At 37.5% G+C, this 18,852-nt stretch overlaps 1 protein-coding gene across 12 annotated transcripts in view; it reads left to right on the top strand.

Annotated features, from left to right (window-relative positions):
• The window catches only part of Neo1 (neogenin 1), a 171,677-nt gene that overhangs the window by 106,536 nt on the left and 46,289 nt on the right, over positions 1-18,852 (top strand). For 7 of the 12 annotated variants that reach the window (XM_057766515.1, XM_057766513.1, XM_057766507.1 and 4 more), the window contains 4 exons: positions 7,673-7,892; positions 11,522-11,676; positions 15,860-16,008; positions 16,471-16,609. In XM_057766515.1, the coding sequence (XP_057622498.1) occupies positions 7,673-7,892; positions 11,522-11,676; positions 15,860-16,008; positions 16,471-16,609 (663 nt within the window). The remainder of the gene's footprint in view (positions 1-7,672; positions 7,893-11,521; positions 11,677-15,859; positions 16,009-16,470; positions 16,610-18,852) is intronic. The other 5 variants (XM_057766509.1, XM_057766508.1, XM_057766512.1 and 2 more) reach the window with 2 other exon arrangements.

Here is an 18,852-nt window from a genome sequence, read left to right as displayed (position 1 = left end):
CTAGTTGTTCTGTGCTTCTTAAAAGTTACTGGGTTTTTTTCTGTTTTGTTTTGTTTTGTTTTGTTTTAATTGCTTCCTTTCAGCTGTTTGCCACAGGGGAAACGAACTATCCTGCCAGTAATTTTAGAATGGCATCTCTAACAATTTGGTTGATTTTCTAATGGCACCTAAAAAAACAGCCTATCTCTACCCTGCTGATATTGTGAAGACATTACTTGATAGATAGAATCTGAAATGATAGGGTATCTTTTAAGTTTTTGTTAGAATATCGTGCCATATATATTATCAGGATGACTCCACTGGCTTTACTCCTAAAGTGGTGGTGGTCTTTAGCCAAACCATTTCTACACTCAATTCAAAGAACTTGGTGGGATTAAAATGTTTCCTGTAGCTATAGAAACTAGCCTGAACTACATTACCTGATCCTACCATTGTTAAGACAACACATTCATCTCTTTTCTTCCTGAGTGGAGCATAATGTAATCATTCTCCTGCTGACACAGCTAGAATTGGTCTTATGGCCACAGTTCCCTGCTATGGTTACTGTATGAGACCAAATAAATCCTTTCTTTGGTAGTTGCTTTTTACAGGTATTTTTCTCACAGCAACAAGAAAGGTCCCCAGCATACTAGGCTCTACAATTTACAGTTGATCCTTGTCCTCAATTTAGGTGACTTTATTTGTTGTATTTTGAGACAAGGTCTCCCTGTGTAGATGCCTAGGCTAATTTGGAACCCATATTCCTCTTGTCTCACTTCCTAAGTTCTGGGATTATAGGCATGTGCTACCATAGCCACTGTTCAACACCCCCCCCACACTCCCATGTATATGTGTCTCCTTTTGATTTGTTATTATCCTCTTTTCTTTTTGTGAAGATAAAAATCGAGCACTAGCATCAAGAAATTAATAACATAACATTTAACCAGCAAAATGTTGGATAATTAAAGTTTTACAATCTTGAATATATTTCCTCTTTTACCTTTTCTTGAAAGATACAAACTATCCTGAAAGCCTATGCTTCTTGTGTTTGTTGTACTTAATTATATGTTGTGGTTATTATCATGATCCAGAAACTTTTATTATGGTATTATTTGAAAGAAATTTTTTTTAATTACCTAATAATTTCTGCAGTCTTTTTAAATCACATATGACTATCACAGAGTAGTTCTGGACTTCCTTCTGCAGTAAACAACCAGAAAACTGGACAAAGAATAAAGTAATTATTTTAAATACTTGAAAGCATGTTAGGATCATGACCACTAAGATTAGGGAAACAAGTGAAGTGAGCCCCATCTATTTTCCTGAAGTACTTCCTGTTGCCTGGGGTGGGTAATGGCACTCTTACCTATGGAAGCTGGGAGCAGACCACCTAGCAAGGTCAGAGAGCTAGATGGAAGGGTTGGGTTTAGAAAGATAGACTTTAGGGCTGGAGAGATGGCTCAGTGGTTAAGAGCATTGCCTGCTCTTCCAAAGGTCCTGAGTTCAATTCCCGGCAACCACATGGTGGCTCACAACCATCTGTAATGAGGTCTGGTGCCCTCTTCTGGCCTGCAGACATACACACAGACAGAATATTGTATACATAACAAATAAATAAATATTTAAAAAAAAAAAAGAAAAAGAAAGATAGACTTTATAGAGCAGGCTCCTGGAGAAAAATATGCAAGAAAGAAGCTCAGGAGAGTTGTAGGGAGTTTGTTCCTCTTGAGTCTTTTGGATACCATGTTACATTTATGTTTTTTAGGTGGAAGTTTCTATCCTGCCAGCCAGCTCCCAAATAACAACACAGAGACTTATTAATTATAAGTGCTTGACTGATAGCTAATGCTTATTACTAACTAGCTCTTACAACTTAAGTTAACCCATATTTATTGATTCATGTGCTGCCTTATGGCTTGTTACCTCATTTTCTACATGACCTGCACCCTCTGTGTCTGACTGGTGACCCTGGCCTTTTTCTTCCTCATACTCTTTTTCCCTGACTTAAAAGTCCCTCCTCACCTCTTCCTGCCTAGCTATTGTCCATTAGCTCTTTACTTAAACCAGTGAGAGCAATACAGCATCACAGTGTAAAAAAGGAAAATATATCATAACAATGATTTGTCTATCTCTTTCAATTTGACAAATTCTGTAGACTTCTGATCTGTCATATCTTCGACACTTTAGCAAATAAAATATTTGTCAAGTATTTTATATAATGTTCTCTGAATGGACTTATGATTACACCAATGTGATTTTTTTTTTCTAAAGAAATACAAATGAGAAGTGATCTTGCAGTGCTTTTGTATCAGGGTACATGATATCCATCAGTGCTTGGTGTTTGGTGATGTCAACCTTGATGGTGTAACTGAGGTGTTATCTTCCATCTTAATTCTTTTGTAGTCACCCCAGATCTCCTATGGCTTCCTAAGTATAGATGTTCTGGAAGATTGTGAAATCTCATAGCTCCTTTACACACTTTCATATACTTCCTCTTTTCATGTCATCCCTGCTTCCAGATGTACTGATAGTTCCTCAAGATCTATTGATTTGTGACTTGTCAATCTGAGCCTTTGAAGTATTTAGCATCCCAGAATTTCTTCCATTAAATTTACTTTCCTCTTATCTGCCTTATTTCGTAATACATTTTGATTTACTTGAAATACTTTTCTGTTTAATACAAAGAGGAGTTTATGCCATCATGTCTGTTATTTAGTAATAGGTTGAGTGTGGCTGTACATGTAGGCAGATGCAGGCGGATCTCTGCATTCAAGGCCAGCCTTGTCTACAGAGTGAGTTCCAGGACAGCCAGAGCTACACAAAGAAAACCTGTCTTCAAACAAACAAATAAAAAGAGTTCCCAGAAATTTATTTAGCTTACATTCTAATACTAAAACCCAAATAACCTTTCAGAAGATTTGCCTTCATCATTTTTTAGACTTTCAAATGCATAAAAGTGTCTCTAGGGCTTTCTTTAATTTGTCACAGTAGTTTTCGATGTATAATTCTTATATTTGTATTGAGTTTATTACTAAATGACTTGACTTTTTTGTGCTATTGTGAAAGAAATTTATGATTAGAGTTTTTATAAAAAATAATACAAATCCTTTTTAAATTAATTATGTGTATGGGTATCTTGCTTACATGTATATGTATTTGCTTTGTCACATTTTGTCTGTATGCCTCATGCCCATAGAAGTCAAAGGAGGGCTTAGATACCTTAGAACTGCTGTTTCAGATGGCTGTAAACCTCCATGTGTATGCTGGGAATTGAACCTGGGCCCCTTAGGAGAGCAACCAGTACTTTTAACCACTGAGTAATCTCCTCAGCTCCTGAATTGTTTTTTTAATTTCATATTTATATTGCTTGTTTCTCAGATGTAAAAAATACAAGGTTTTATATCCTCTGACCTTACTAAACTTAGTAAGATGTAGTAGATGTAAGAGGGTTTTTTTCTTAAGATTTATTTATTTACTATGCACATAGATATTTACTATGCAGGTAGATATAGTAAATATCTACCTGCATGATAGAAGAGGGCACCAGATCCCATTATAGATGGTTATGAGCCACCATGGTGTTGCTAGGTATTGAACTCAGGACCTCTGGAAGAGTAGCCAGTGCTCTTGAGCCATCTCTCTAACCAGAGGATTTTCTATATAGACAGTTACATCATTCATAAATGAAAGTTGTCTTGTATTTTTTCCCCCACCTGATCCTGGACTGACCTATGATTCCTGCCTCAGCCTTCCAAGTGCTAGGGTTGTGGTCATGAACCACCACACCCAGCACCTCTATCTCTATATAAACTGTTAGCCAAAAATTAGTCTAAAATTATGTCCAAATTCTTCAAGCTCTGAACTGGTAGATCTTGGTGTGGTTTGAGGAATACCTTCAAACTTTGAGTTATTTTTCAAGCTGCCTCATTCTTTGTTCTGTGCTAAGTGCTCTTGTTTGTCTCATGACTACACATATGACTTCACTAACTGGGGATACATGGATGACTTGGACCTTCAGTCTCTGGAGCATATACACATCACTTCAGTCATCCTGTGATGTATAGAGTGCTTTCGTAGCACTTTCTTACCTCATGGAATACCGTGTACCATGGTTGGTCAGTTGTTCATTGCCCCTAAAAGATCACCTCAGGCTAGGAAGTACTAGCTCTTCCTGCACATCAGTGAGCCCTCTCTGACAATGACAGCAAAACCATTGATTTTCAGAGCCCATTGTGTCCTGCTTGGCCACTTGAACAAAAATGGGATGATAACCCAGACACTGTTTTTACCTTCAATGTTAGTTTCATTAACAAATGCTTCTTGGTATAGGTGGACTTTTTTGTCCCACCAGCTGCTCCCCAAATAACCATACAGAGACTTAATATTAATTACAAATGCTAGGCCAATAGCTTAAGTTTTTTAACTAGCTCTTATAACTTAACCCATTTCTATTAATCTGTGTGCTGCCCCAAGGTTTGCTCTTCTCATAGTGTCTCCCCAGATTCCTCCTCCTTCTCCCCAACATTCTTTCTACCCCCAAAATTTAGCCTAGCCTTCAGCCATTCAGCTTTTTGTTGACAATGAGAGCAGCATGTCGTCACAGTGTACAGAAGGATTATTCCACAGCATTTTAGCTTGTGTTGTGCCTTTGGTCAATTTCAAGTCTGGGCAGTTTTGTCTAGTTTTATCATTGCTGTTGGGGATGAGATTTTTGTCATCCACCTCCTCAGATCATCTTGTCAGAAGCCCAGAGTCCCAGTCTGTACTATTTTGCTGTAGATGCTGGTATAAGCTAGTTCTTCCTTGAGTCTATATGGTCACATAAGTCTCCTTCCCTCACTTGCTTAGGTAGGACATAGAACCCACCTGGGAAGGTGAGCTGCAGTGTGCATAGGTTCGTCCTACCTTGATCAGTGAGGGATTGTTTACATTATTACAATAATCTGGTAATGTTTACACTTTGATTAGATGTACATGAAATAAATGTCCCTTTTGAAAATTTAGTTTGCTTATATAATGTTATTTGTTCATGCTTTACTAAAAAGATAAAAATGTTGGATGAGCTTTTAGAAACATTGGTCTCCATTGAAGCATTCCTGAATTTTCTTCCACTTATTAATTTAGTAATATGAATTTATTGATTATCTAAAGTAGACAGAGGATGTGAGTGGTTTGAAGATGAAACAAGTAGAGCTTTTGTTTTTAAGGGGCTTGTAGATTCGTACGAGGTGGTACAGTGTGAACATGGGTGTTGTAAATAAATGCTGTATGATGTTAATGAATTACAGAAATGTTCATGAGAAGATCAGAGGACAACCAAACTTCCCAGTCTAAATGATTTACCCAATACGCCCTTCCCCTGCTTTCCCCTGCTTACATTATCTCCCTAGCTGCTTTCATCCCATTCAGTGGGGGAAGTATTGTGCACATTGCCCTTTCAAAGCCAATTATACATGTATTTTCTTGTTTAGCACTCATCTGGTTCCTGTTATATGGGACACGGGTAGGGAGTGCTACTGCTCCTGATTTATAGATGAAACTGACACAGAGCAGGCTGACTTGCCACGCTGGCATTACTAGGAAGTGTCTGGGTCACGGTTTAAACATGAATCTTTGAATTCAATCCAAGACTCTTCCCACTAGACATTACTGCCTCTTATATGATGGACTAACTCTGCTTTCCAGTCAGTAAATAAGGAGAAAATGGGACTTAGTAAGACAGATAACATTTAAAGTATATTTATATGTTTTAGAAGCAATTGTGTTTAGATTACTCTTTGAACCTTACAAAGATTTTTAGTGACTTTTTAAAAAATAATAATCAGATACATATCTGCAGCTGCCTGTATACATTTCTTATATAGGTGATTGTTACCTAAGACAAACCATCTACTCCTCAGTCCCTTGTCTTCATTTATATTTTCTCTTCTACCAGCCCAGTCTGCTAAGCCAGAAACCTGAAAGTTCCTGATTCTTTCCTCTCAGCATCTAAGTCCATTTCTGCCCCACCTCCTAAGCTGCTATGTAAACAAACTGACATAAAAGAACTCTGAAAGCCGTGAACGAGAGGCAGACATTTCCTCTGAGGCAACATACTATCAAGGCATGCAGGACATGAACACATTCTCAGTGGCTATTCAAATTTGACTTGCCATATTGATATGTGTCTCATTAAAGTGTGTACTTACAGCTGAAGGAAAACTTTATAATCTTACATTTTGACAGACTAAACTTCTATGGAGGTAGACACAAAAAGGAGAGAGCAGGAAAAAATAAGCAATTTGCCCAAAATGATACAAGTAAGTGGCATACCCAAACTGGAAATCAAGTTTTCAGTCTTCTGTTGGCTAAATTCAGAGCCCTTTTAAACTAAAAGTCCAAGTTAGGTTTACTACTCCACTACTTGCTATGGCCCAGGACAGGTGGTTTTAACTCCAGAGTGCCTTCCTCTCTAAGATGAAGGCAGTAAGGTAGTATAGATGACAGAATTGTTGTAATTATTTACGGGCCCACATAAAGAGGCAGAATTCCGTATGGAAAGGGCTTAAATACTTCTAGGAGACTGTTCCCTGTTCTACCACTTAATTCAAAACTAGTAAGATAAGAGGGCTTCTCTAGCACACTGGAGGCCCTGGGTTCAATCTCCACCAAATGGGTGGTTGTGGGAGTCACAAAGTCTACTAATTGTTTCATCTCTGCCTGTTTTCTATCAGTTTCCTCAGGAAGTGTATAGTAACTTTTTTAAAAAATATGAGACCTTCTCTCAGGCGCGGTAGGGTGAGATTAAACTTGCACCTTTTGTCTCTAAAAAGAAGAGGTTGAGTATAAGGAGTAAAATTTGTAAAATTAGAAAGGAAGATCAAGTTAGCCATGGATGTTTTGTGCCACTGCTTCACCTCTTGCAACCAGTACCTCATGTCCACGACTGTTTTAACCTATATTATGGTGAAGATCCTGCAGAGGATTTTAAGTTACCTATACTATTTTTGTGATCTTAGAATTTTTGTGATGCAATTTTTATAATGTTATAGTTAAATGGATTGACATAATGACGAATGAAGTATAATTTATCAAGATGAGGAAAGCTGTCACTTCCCTGGATATTGCCAATATGGAGAACAGAGCTTAATATTAAAGTTGAAAGTTTAGCTTTCTAATCTTTTTAGTTCTATATCAAAGTCATACAGCCCTACCGTATCCTCAGACTTTTCCCTTGGGGCCATTTGTTGAGTGTAATGAGGATTGTCTATACTATAGTCATTGTACATAGGTTTCCATATTTTGATAAAGTAGAAGATACTGAGGTCCACCAAACTATGAAAGTTGTATACAAAGTTTGACAGATATTGCATGCTGCTTTCAATATTAAGAAAATCACCTGGGCACTGCTGTGTCCTTTGAGATGTGTTATTTTCAACTGTCACTTCCCTGTACCTTACCCACAACCCTTATCAGATCAGAAAATCTGCTTGTTTTACAGTGATGTGTCTTGAAAAATCCCATTAGTTTGCAGTAGTTGCTCCATGCCTGCATGTTAGCCTTCAGTTTAATGACCTTTTTTATGTTCATTCATTTTATTTTATTTCCATCGTGGTTTTGTTTATTTTTCTTTTTTGTTTTTTGTTTTTCTGTTCTCTTTTTAAAAACCGTCGTGGTTTGCCCTTCATATTCCCCAATGTTTGCACATGACAAGATGTTGCCATCCCAACATTACCTCCCACTTCACTGACCAGTGCCACTACTGACCATCTAGCACCAGCCACAACTGGACCACTGCCTTCAGCTCCTCGGGATGTCGTGGCCTCTCTGGTCTCTACCCGCTTTATCAAATTGACATGGCGTACACCTGCATCAGATCCTCATGGGGACAACCTCACCTACTCTGTGTTCTACACCAAAGAAGGGATTGCTAGGTAAGTGCCTGGATGTTTAGGCCAGTGGACTGCATCTTCTTACACCCCTGCCTAGTTATAGCCACCCTGCTTTATCCATACAGGGTTTGTACCAATTTTCAGTCCAGAAAATAAGATTATTGAAATGTGTTTTCCCTAAAGTCATTTGGGTCATTATGTAAACTCCAAGCATACTGAAGTCCTAGTATTTTTCCCTATCTTTCTGAAATAATGAAAGAAAGCAGAGCTATTTAGGTATAAGCATTCAGATACAGCCAGGACTGTGCTGGTATGTTTTGATTTCTGTTTATAGTTCAGGGGTTCAATCCAAATCAAATCAATATGCACGCTAGATAAACTGCCACTGAAACACATCTCTTAACTCTAGAACTTTATCCTTTTCTCATGATTTAGCAGAAAGTGTAGAGATTAAAATAGGTTAATTTATTAGTCAAATGAATGTAGTTCTGTACCTACAGAATCTCTTTGATGTCACAAGAGTACTTCAGAGTAATTTCTGTAAGAGCATTGTTGGTAAATTTTCCCTGGTATCTCCACCCATCTCAAGAGCTCAAATTGTTTACATGAGGGTGTCTAGAATCTCCAGACCACTTTATCCACAGTCTGGCTTTATTTTCTGTGTACCTTCATTTTCTTTCTTCTCAATTAAACTCATTTTCTAGTGAAGCCAGTCTACTTATCACTAAAACCTTTGTTCCCAGTCTCCCTTCTCCTTTCTTCTTCCCAGCTAAAACTACATGCCTTAATCCTTCTATACATGAATCCCTCTCAAGACAGTCTCTGCCTCAGCACATTACTGTTACTCTCCGTATATATTAAAATGCCTAATATTGACAGTTGACTATAATAATATTTGATCAACCTAAGGTATTTATATTATATTGTTTTCCCACCAAATCATAAACTCTGTGAAAAACCCATTTCACCTGCTGACTGTTGTAGATTCTTTCATTGTGCTCAGCTTAGGGCCCTAATACATCAAGTACAGTTTATTCTTTTATACTGGGATTTCTGTAATTGTTATATACTTACTGTTTTTATGGCCAGTCTACCAAGCTCAGCAGATGCAGGGCCCAGTGATTTCGCCCCATCAGAAGTCTCATTAGCATAATTTTATTTTGATAGATTGGACTGCTTGTTGGATAATGCTTGCTGAAAACAGGATGCTTGAGATTTTACAAAGATAAGGGAACAAACAGTCCTATTCGTAAAAGGATATACAATATTACTAGTACAATGAACAAGAAAGACATTAAATAAAACAACAGAGGAAGATTAGAGAGTGGCAAGGGCTGAAAACAAAAGAAAACTGAAAAAGAAAACAGCAAAAAATAAGAAATAAAACAACACACACACCCCAAAACAAAACAAAAAAGCAAAGCATTCCCCCAAGAAAAACCCAAACTCACACCCACAGAGTTGAAGGATGCAGTAGTACTACATGGACTTTAGGGAATTGAGTGTCAAAATAACCCACAGGTGATTTTGGCATTTTACTGCAAATGTCATGTGAGTTTACAAAGGGAAGAAGGCATCTAGTTATTCCTGTGCATAACACACACTGTTTCCCGAGCAGGAACTTTGCCTTTTTTAATCCGTCTACCATAGATACATTTTCCAAACAAGTAATTATACTTGGCTTATTGTCTGTCACATTCCTCAGCCTTATCTAAAGGCCCACAGACAAGTGTCCACTCACTTTTACACTGTATCAGAGACAGCTTATCTCTATGCCCTTTGTTACCTTTTCAGGAAATTTTACAAACCTGACGATGTCATTTAGCAGCTGCAAGTGGGCTAGGTGAGACATTTATAATGACAAATGCTAGGGCACAAGAGTGTCTGGTGTGAGGATGAGACCATAAAGCTCGCCTCCTTGACCAGAGCTTTTGGTAGAAATTAGTTTGAGATTAAAAATAAAATTTGGAACCAGATGTTGAAGTGCCAGTTAGAATCTTGGCATAATCAAATGAGAATGGACCATTTTAGACCTGTGAGCGGTTATGCCCTCTGACTGTATTAACAGTTTGTAGTTATCAGTGTTTTGAGAGCACTTTTTAAGGTTATAATAGAAGAAGAAGAAAAAATAAAACCAGAGAGAAAGAAGGTATGTTGATCTAGACACAAGCAGTTGATAGCCTGGATGAAGATGAGAGCAGAGACATAGAGTGGGTCAGGCAAATACGGTAAACGTATTGGAGAAGATTCTTTAAGAGGCCAACTTTGTTGCTTCAATAAACTTGATTTCTAAATACAAGCAATGAAGGAATAAAAGAAGTCTAAAAATGGAAAAGAAATCTATTGTGATTATTTTTGTTTTATAATATAAACTATTTAACCTTCTTGAGCTTATATTTGTCATTCATAGAACGAGAAGAATACATTTTTTTTTACACAGTATACTAAGAATACAGTGTAAGAATGTAGACCTTATAGGCAAATTTCTCTACTTCTGCATTTAAAAACATAACCACCAGATGTCACTATATGCATGGGTCAAAAGTAGTAGTTCTATTGGGTACCTAAATTGTGTAGTCCAGAGTGTCCGTTGCCTGCCTTTCGAAATTTCTATGAAATTTTGTCCTCTTTATTTTTTAAAAAATGCAGTTCTTTTCTGGTATTGGCTATTAAATGAAGAATTTAGAGTTATTCCCAGGACTAAAAGCATTTTCAAGGTGGATGAAGTATTTGAGCTGTTAGTCTAGTTCCAGAGTTTCATATTATGGATACACGACCAAATCAGAGTTGTTATTTTTATGATCCAGGAGTTAATAGTTGTATCTATATTTTAAAATAGTGGCTTTTTAATCTTTATATAAGGAAGTGTTTGCCTCTAAGCTTGAATTTACCATATGGACTTCTAAAAAAAGCTTGCCCATGCTGTCTCATTTTTGCATTAAATACCTAAAGAAAGTGGGGTCCAAAAAGAGGTAGTGATTTGATCATAGTCTTTTGGCTGGCAAACAGCCCTACCGTACCTGGAATTCAGTTTCCTAGCTTCTTATCCAACACTGTCTTAATATAACATAGACTTTTTAAAATAATGATTCTATAGAAATTTGTTCCAGATTTCAGTAATGCCTCTGATTTCTCTCATTACCCCACCTTTCAGACAACCCTGGCTGTCCTGACACTCAATTTGTAGACCAGGCTGGTCTTGAACTCACTGAGATCCTCCTGCCTTTGTCTCCCAAGTGCTGGGATTAAAGGTGTGCGCCACCATCGCCTGGATTCTTTTTTAAAAAAATTTATTGAAAATATGATTACCTTGTTTTCATTTTCTCTTTTTCCCCTCCAACTCTTCTCATTATCTCCACTCCAATTCATGGCCTCTTCGTTATACACACACACATACACACGCACACACACACACGCACACACACACACACACACTGCTGGGTTGTGTGTGTGTATTTAGCTATAATCAGTGATGCCAGTAATGTTTAATCAAGATCATTCCTGTATTTATGATCTGCTCTTCTGTCTGCACCATATACTGTTCTTCCTGGTAACCCTTTTGAGAATAAGTGAAACTTAATAATTAGAACTTTCACATGATCTAGAAATTGAAACTATCTAAAAATATTTGTATTGACCAGGTTCTTTCAAAACCCCTTCTTTATCCAAAGGGAGCGTGTTGAGAATACCAGTCAGCCAGGAGAGATGCAGGTGACTATTCAAAACTTGATGCCAGCAACCGTGTACATCTTCAAAGTTATGGCTCAAAATAAACATGGTTCTGGAGAGAGTTCAGCTCCTCTAAGAGTAGAAACACAGCCTGAAGGTAAGTCTTTCACCTGTCTGTTGGCCGCACCTAGAGGGAGACAATTTGGAGTCCTGTCAGCTTTTTGTCTTGCATAATAGCTTCAAGCTCCTTCTGAATGTGAAAATGAATTTCTGTCAATCACTAACAAGTAAAAGGACAGTGTATTTCTACTTCCTTTATGTTCGTATTGCACTGATCTTTTACGACTTAGTTTAAAAGTCTTGTAGAACCTGTCTTCAGATCCTTTGTACTCTTTTATCTGTGTGATTCTGAGATACATCATCATTTCATGCCTTCAGTTGCTTTTATTCATATAACCTATTTATGAACAGTTGCTGTAATGTCTAATGTTGTGCTTTGCACAGGAAGTGTGTATTTATACTTGTCACCAGCTGGAGTGCCCTATGTTAGCATACCTCACTAGTTAGAACTTCTTGGTGCTCTTACTTTGGATCTGTGTTCTTTTGTGCTCAATAGTGTTACCTCTAATTATATTTCTAAGGCTTTCTGTGACTAAGGCAAGTGTCAAGTTTATTTATATTATAAATGTCCTGTATGCCTTAACTTTGGATTATAAACTACAGGCCTGTATTTGTAAGAAATGTCATATAGTGTTTTCCCTTCCTGAGATTTTTTGAAGTTTTGCCTCTCACCATAAGCCATGTTTTCCCTAGAATATTCTATAGTTTACTTTTATTGTACCTACACTAGCTTGTCTGTGTTCATGAGCCTAAATAAAAAAGACTTTGTTTTAGTGGAGAACATGTGAGATACATTTGTAGAAACTCTCTATCTGGGAACTTAGAAGAATGGATGAATTTATCAATAATGGAACAGAAATAATTCAGGGATAAAGGAAAGAACTTAAGAGCCTTCAATTTTTCATATTATAGCAAATTACTTAACAAATATTTGAGTACCTCTTATGACAGGTTCTATGAACAATATTGGAGATACAGGAACGGTAACAAGTAAGATTTGTCCTTAAGGGTAAACAGTAGTAGATATGCAAAGAGGACTTTGATCACCATAGTATTGGACACTAGGCAAAAGCATAAGAGTTTTGAAGAGTCTCCAGAGTTGATTTAAGGGGAATGCATTCTCATCTCAGGGTAGGGTGTTAAATTTCACAGTTGACTGTTTTCAGATAAGTGTGGGAATTGTCCATTTGATTTTTAGACTCCATTATCCGTCATTAGCTTTTAAGTCCAGGTACCATACATGAACGATACTGAACTAGAATTCAGAGCAAGGAAGAAGTTGTATAAAAATATAGAAAGGAACCTAGGAAATATGGGGCCTGGGGTTGACCTTAAAACATTTGACATAGCACAAGCATTCTTGGGGAAGAAAGCTGCATGACCCAAATCCCAAAAATAGGATCAAACAGTTCACATGCAAAGTGAATCATGATGAAAATGAAGGAAGGACCACTGGATTTGTTCTGGTGCAGAAGTCTGTCCTGGTGCTGTAAACCTTCTGAAAATGAAAATATCTGTGTGTCTATATATATTCACATTCGCCTTGGAAAGAGTCTATAGCTTTCATGAACATTTCAGACTTGTGATCAAATTGTTGAAAACCTCTGAACTAGAAGTATCATTGCCAAGTTTAGAAGTGAAAGAGACAGCATATGGAAAAGAGACCTTATTATGTACCTAACTGTGTGTCTTTCACTGTGTTTGGTAGTTCAGACCTACAAGAATAGTAAGCCTTGATTCTGTCCAAAGGAATTTACAAATAATACCAGAAACAGGCAGTTAAATACATAATAGTGTGAGGTGCTGCCATGACATGTTGAAGAGCTATGGTCAAGAAAGAGCAGTTAGGCCAGGTGGTGGTGCACACCTTTAATTCCAGCAGTCAGTTGGCAGAGGGGAGGCAGAGGCAGGCATATATTTGTGAGATTGAGGCCAGCATAGTCTACAAAGCGAGTTCCAGGACAGCCACCAAGACAGTTAAAAGAGAAACCTGTCTCAAAGAAAACAGAGAAAGAAAGACCAGTTAAATGAGGTATAAGCAGTAGGAACAAACAGTTTTGATGAAGTATTTGGAATTTTGATGTTGTTGTTGTCTTGTTTTTCAAGACAGGGTTTCTCTGTGTAGCTTTGGAGTCTGTCCTGGAACTCACTTTATAGACCAGGCTGGCCTCAAACTCACAGAGATCCACCTGCCTCTGCCTCCCCAGTGCTGGGATTAAAGGCCTGTGTCACCACTTCCCAGTTGGCATTTGGAATTTGACAATAGAGACATGTAAAGTAAAGAGGACCTTGCTCCTCCTGAAGGTATGAAGTATATGGAGAGGTCTGAATGTTAAATTAGCTGTCTTTGGGAAGTACTTTGACTATTTAGCTTTATAAGTCAATTTAAGACTTCTGTTTATTATACCACTGTACAGCTGGTTTGAATGAATCATTAGTGCCTTTTTTAAGGATCATATTTGCCTGCACTTCATTAATGAGTATATTGAAAGTGATGTCAAGAGAATTGATGAACTATTTTGTTTTCCCCTCTTTAGTTAAGTTAGAAGAAAGTTTTCACAGCAACAGAAATGTGACAAACCCTACCTGTCTATTAATGTTGAACTGTGCTATTAATGTTGAACAAATAGCTTGCATGGTTCATGACTAAATAAAGCAACCAGCTGTTAAAAGTGACTACATTCAGATCTACTTCTGAAGCAAAACACGTCTTAAGACATAGTGCTGCTATTTGAGTAAACCAGTTTGTTTTAACTTATTTCCCCTTCTTTGGCCTTAAATCTAACAGTGTCCATAATGGAGACATTAGTGCTAGAAAACTTAGTTTCAAATACAGGACATCTCCCAAAGTGTAGGCATGGGCAGCTAGCTAGGATTGGTATACCAGTGGGAAAGAACTCTTAGTCATAAGAAAAGACTATTTTGAAAAGATTAATGTATGAGCCATTGTGGAAATTAGGAGTCCACAGAGGACAGCCACTCCCTTGAAGGTACTTTCCCAGTTTTCTTATTGATCTCCATGAAGTCCTATGTTTTAGACTCAGAAAGTGACCAACTTCTGGCTCCACCATTATATATTTCCCATCACTTGGAAAGCTTCTTCACCTCAAAACTCATCTATAATGGGAATAATAATACTAATTAATGGTGACTATTACTAAAGCAAATGCTATGCCTTTAACTAGTTTTGTTGCTTTGCTGCTTTTCTTTTGTGCATGTATCCACACATCATTTCTAAACATGGGTCTGACTGTTAGGGAAAATCTAAACTCTATAGCAGAACAACAAAGGGTCCTCACTGTCTGGCTCTTGTTTTCAACATTATTTCTTCCACAACCATTCTGTGGTACAACCATACAAGTCATATAATATTGTCTTTCCACTTATCCCCTTGATTTCCCCAATAACAAATAATTTTCTCTCTGCTGTTTGAGAAGACAGATTATTTGTAATACCAAGAAGTCTTCACCAGCCCTCCTTTCCCTCCCCTTACCTAAGCAACCCTTCACACAACAGAATCCTGTACTCTTTTTCTATTTCATTACAGCCACCAAATGAATCTGTTGAGATTTATTAATATGCCTGATTTCCGTGCTAAACTGGGAGTTCCTGTGAAGGAGACCTCTGCCCATCCCTGTGGGCCTGTTTAGCACCCAACAAAAGAAAGAGATCCTCCAGTGATGGTTGCTTTCGTGTGCTACCTTATTCCTCTACAAAACCAGATTGGGGGCTGAGGAAGATAGCTCAGTGATTCAAGTTTTTGTCATGCAAGTCTAAGAACTGGAGTTTGGATCCCCAGCACCCATATAAGGCTGGGCATATACCTCATCTCTAGCTAAGGAATGGGGGACAGGTGGGTCCCAGGGCTCTGATCATCCATCCACCCTAGCTGACCTTCGGTTTCCACAGTCTGTACCAGTGAATACACACACACACACACACACACACACACGTGCACACATACACAAACATACTCTTGAAAGTTTGTAAGTGACAAAGGAATTCTTTGTGTATTTTTCTTGTTTTTAATAAATTGAAGATATGTCATAGGTAATTTCTGACTTTGACTTAACGTAAAGAAAAATGTATATCTCCTATAAGAACTTAAATCAATTGTCTTCTGAGCTTTTGTTTGTGACATTGTGACAGTATCACCGAGAGTGATTAAGAACTACAGTAAACATGATTTATATCTTGAGCTCTTGAAATTCTCTTTTCAGTTCAGCTCCCTGGCCCAGCACCTAATATCCGAGCTCATGCCACGTCACCTACTTCTATCACTGTCACATGGGAAACACCACTGTCCGGCAATGGGGAAATTCAGAATTACAAATTGTACTACATGGAAAAAGGGACTGATAAAGAACAGGTATAAAATGACATGATCTTTTAGAACCACTGGTTTCTAAAAAACTAAAGGGGTTGCAGATACAGCTCAGTGGTAGAACAGTTGCCTAGCATGCACAGATACACTAGTTTTGTACCCCCCAACCCCCAGATCTTCCAAAGCTCGGTAGTTGATTAGAAATCAAAGTGAGGGAGAGATACAGGAAATTAAATGTTGATGGTATTGTTTTGTTGTGCTGATTTATTTTGTAGCTTTTACCAGCAGGGGTTACTAAATGTCAAATAATATTTCTAAATAATTATTATTTATGATTAACTAATATGCTTTCGCTATAAATAACTGTAAGAGGGCTAAAACTCTGTATTGTGCAGAAGTTGTTTAGTCATTTTGTAGCATTTCTTTTGGCTTGAGAGGTGTGTGTTGTGTGTGTGTGCGTGTGTGTGTGTGTGTATACAACACACACAGTATTCTATTTCATTCAAGGATGTTGATGTTTCAAGTCACTCCTACACTATTAATGGACTGAAAAAATACACAGAGTATAGTTTCCGAGTGGTGGCCTACAATAAACATGGTCCTGGAGTCTCCACACAAGATGTTGCTGTTCGAACATTATCAGATGGTGAGCTTTTTTTTCTTTGCAACAAAATACCATTCTTAGTGACTCTAATTAGTTGTAAAATCATGTGCTTTGATGTCAAGAAAATTCTGTTCATAGCCCCATTGTCCCCCTTACAGCTCAAGTCACTTAACCTTTTTGAGTATTTTTCTTATGTCAGCTTTAGGTAACACCAACTGTGGTAGCTAATACTAAATGGGTTCTTGCTATTTTTAGTACAGTCTTTGTCTTCTATGTAGGTGACTTCTGTTGCTTGTTACTGCACAGACCATTTCATGGTAGTTGGAAGATTAGCCTTACTCTACATACCAGCCATACTTATTTTCCTAATAGATATCTTGTGACAGTTTGATTTCTCACCTGTGACTATATTTTAAACTAAATTATATGCACATACCCATGACTAACAGAAGTACTTTCACTACAGCTTGCCAGTGATTGCATAGGTCAAAATCAATGGGGTTTTTTTAAAAAAGAAAGAAAATAGCAGTTTACTGTAAGGGTATCTCTCTGATAAAACTCATCTAAATTCAGTATTCTTTGTTTTTTAAATATGTGTTTTTGTATATAGCTCATATATATAAACATGCATGCTTTAAAAGCTATAGTTTGACTCTGTTAAGCAGATGATTGAACATTTCATCACTAGGAAAGAAGCATGGATAAAGATACAACTTTGCTTCTATTGTTTTCCTACCCAAAAATTTAACTTCGGCCTAGCAAACAGATATGTCAAATATAGAAAAGTTCTGCAACTTTTTTTTTAATATAAAAACTGACCTCAGTTCTTAAAATGTATTATTAGTCTTATAGAAAAATCATCTAAAGAGTAAAGACATGGGATATAAAATATGTGTGATCTTTGGTTCCTAGATAGTAGGGACAAAAGCATCTCTGGGATACTGTCAATACACTAATTAGTATTAAGCTTGCTAAATATTAGACATATTATTTATGTATATTTGATACCGTTTTTATATCAAAATTGCAGTTTCTAAATATGATTGTTGTGTTTTAGTTTTGTTGGAGCCTGCCCTTGTTCTTAAGACATATATGTACTAGAGTATTTCAGAGTGACCTGTCGCAGTGATTTGCAGCCATCTCTCAGATAATTCAGAAACAATGGATAAGCCTATATCTATGCAATTTCTCATTTATATTTATAATGGAAAAATAATGTTACTAATTGCTGAATGTTAGTAATTAGTGAATCTAGAAAGAGAATACAGTGTTTATTGTACTATGCTTTGTTCTTTTCTTTGGACTTGAGAATTTTTCAGATAAAAAAGAGGAATACAATATAAATTATAGTTGGGCTACCTAACTGCATAAACCAGTTGGTCATGATTTGGGGAAAAAAATTTATGGAAAAAGGCCTTTTAAATCTACATGTAAGCCAAATTTTAACTGTACTTAAATAGGTTGGCCTACTGACCACAGTACCTTGAAAACTGAGTGGAACCAAGTTTCTTAACATGGGGGTTTAAGACAGCACTTAGAAGTAAGGTAAATCCCAGGTCTTAGGCCACCTAAAAGGAATACCTTGATCAAGTAGATCACATGCAAGTTCATTTGTAGATAACTTACACATGAACTGGAAACAGGAGTGAACTGCTGTGAGAGCACTGTCCGGAGTGAGAACTTGCCACGTTGTAGCTTGCAACAAATCTTGGCTGTGAGGGTGGAAATGTTTTCAGAACAGATGCTGGGTCCTACTTCAGACCTGTACAGCTGACTCTGATTTGAGGCCCATGTCATTTTCCTAGACAGAGGTTCAGTAGGTCCTTATTTTGATATGTGGTCACCAGATGATAGAGAACCTAAGGTCCTGATGAGAGGAATAGGTGAGAATGCTAGAACTAGCATTTGGTGAATAGAGGGTAAACTAATGATGTCTGCTTGAGTTTTCTTTGCTCTCTATCATTATGTGGAGGGAGATGTAGGAAGGAACATGGCCCATCAACTTTTAGATGTTCTTGTGTTAAGTTCCAGTATAGTAAGAACGTTAGCTATGTAACTGTTTGACCAGCAGACCCAGACTCTTCACATCTAAATGCGTGCTCTGGTACATTGCTGCAGCTTTCCTTTTTTTTTTTTTTTTAATTTTATTTATTTATTTTTTTTTTTGAAAAAAAATTTTCCGCCTCCTCCCCGCCTCCCATTTCCCTCCCCCTCCTCCTGCCCCTCTCCCCCTCCCCCCACTCCTCTTCTCCTCCCTCTCCAGTCCGAAGAGCAGTCAGGGTTCC

The sequence above is a fragment of the Chionomys nivalis genome, chromosome 4, assembly GCF_950005125.1.
Source record: "Chionomys nivalis chromosome 4, mChiNiv1.1, whole genome shotgun sequence".
Taxonomy (NCBI): domain Eukaryota; kingdom Metazoa; phylum Chordata; class Mammalia; order Rodentia; family Cricetidae; genus Chionomys; species Chionomys nivalis.
The sequence above is the reverse complement of the archived record's forward strand: the minus strand, read 5'-3'. Positions and strand labels throughout refer to the sequence as shown.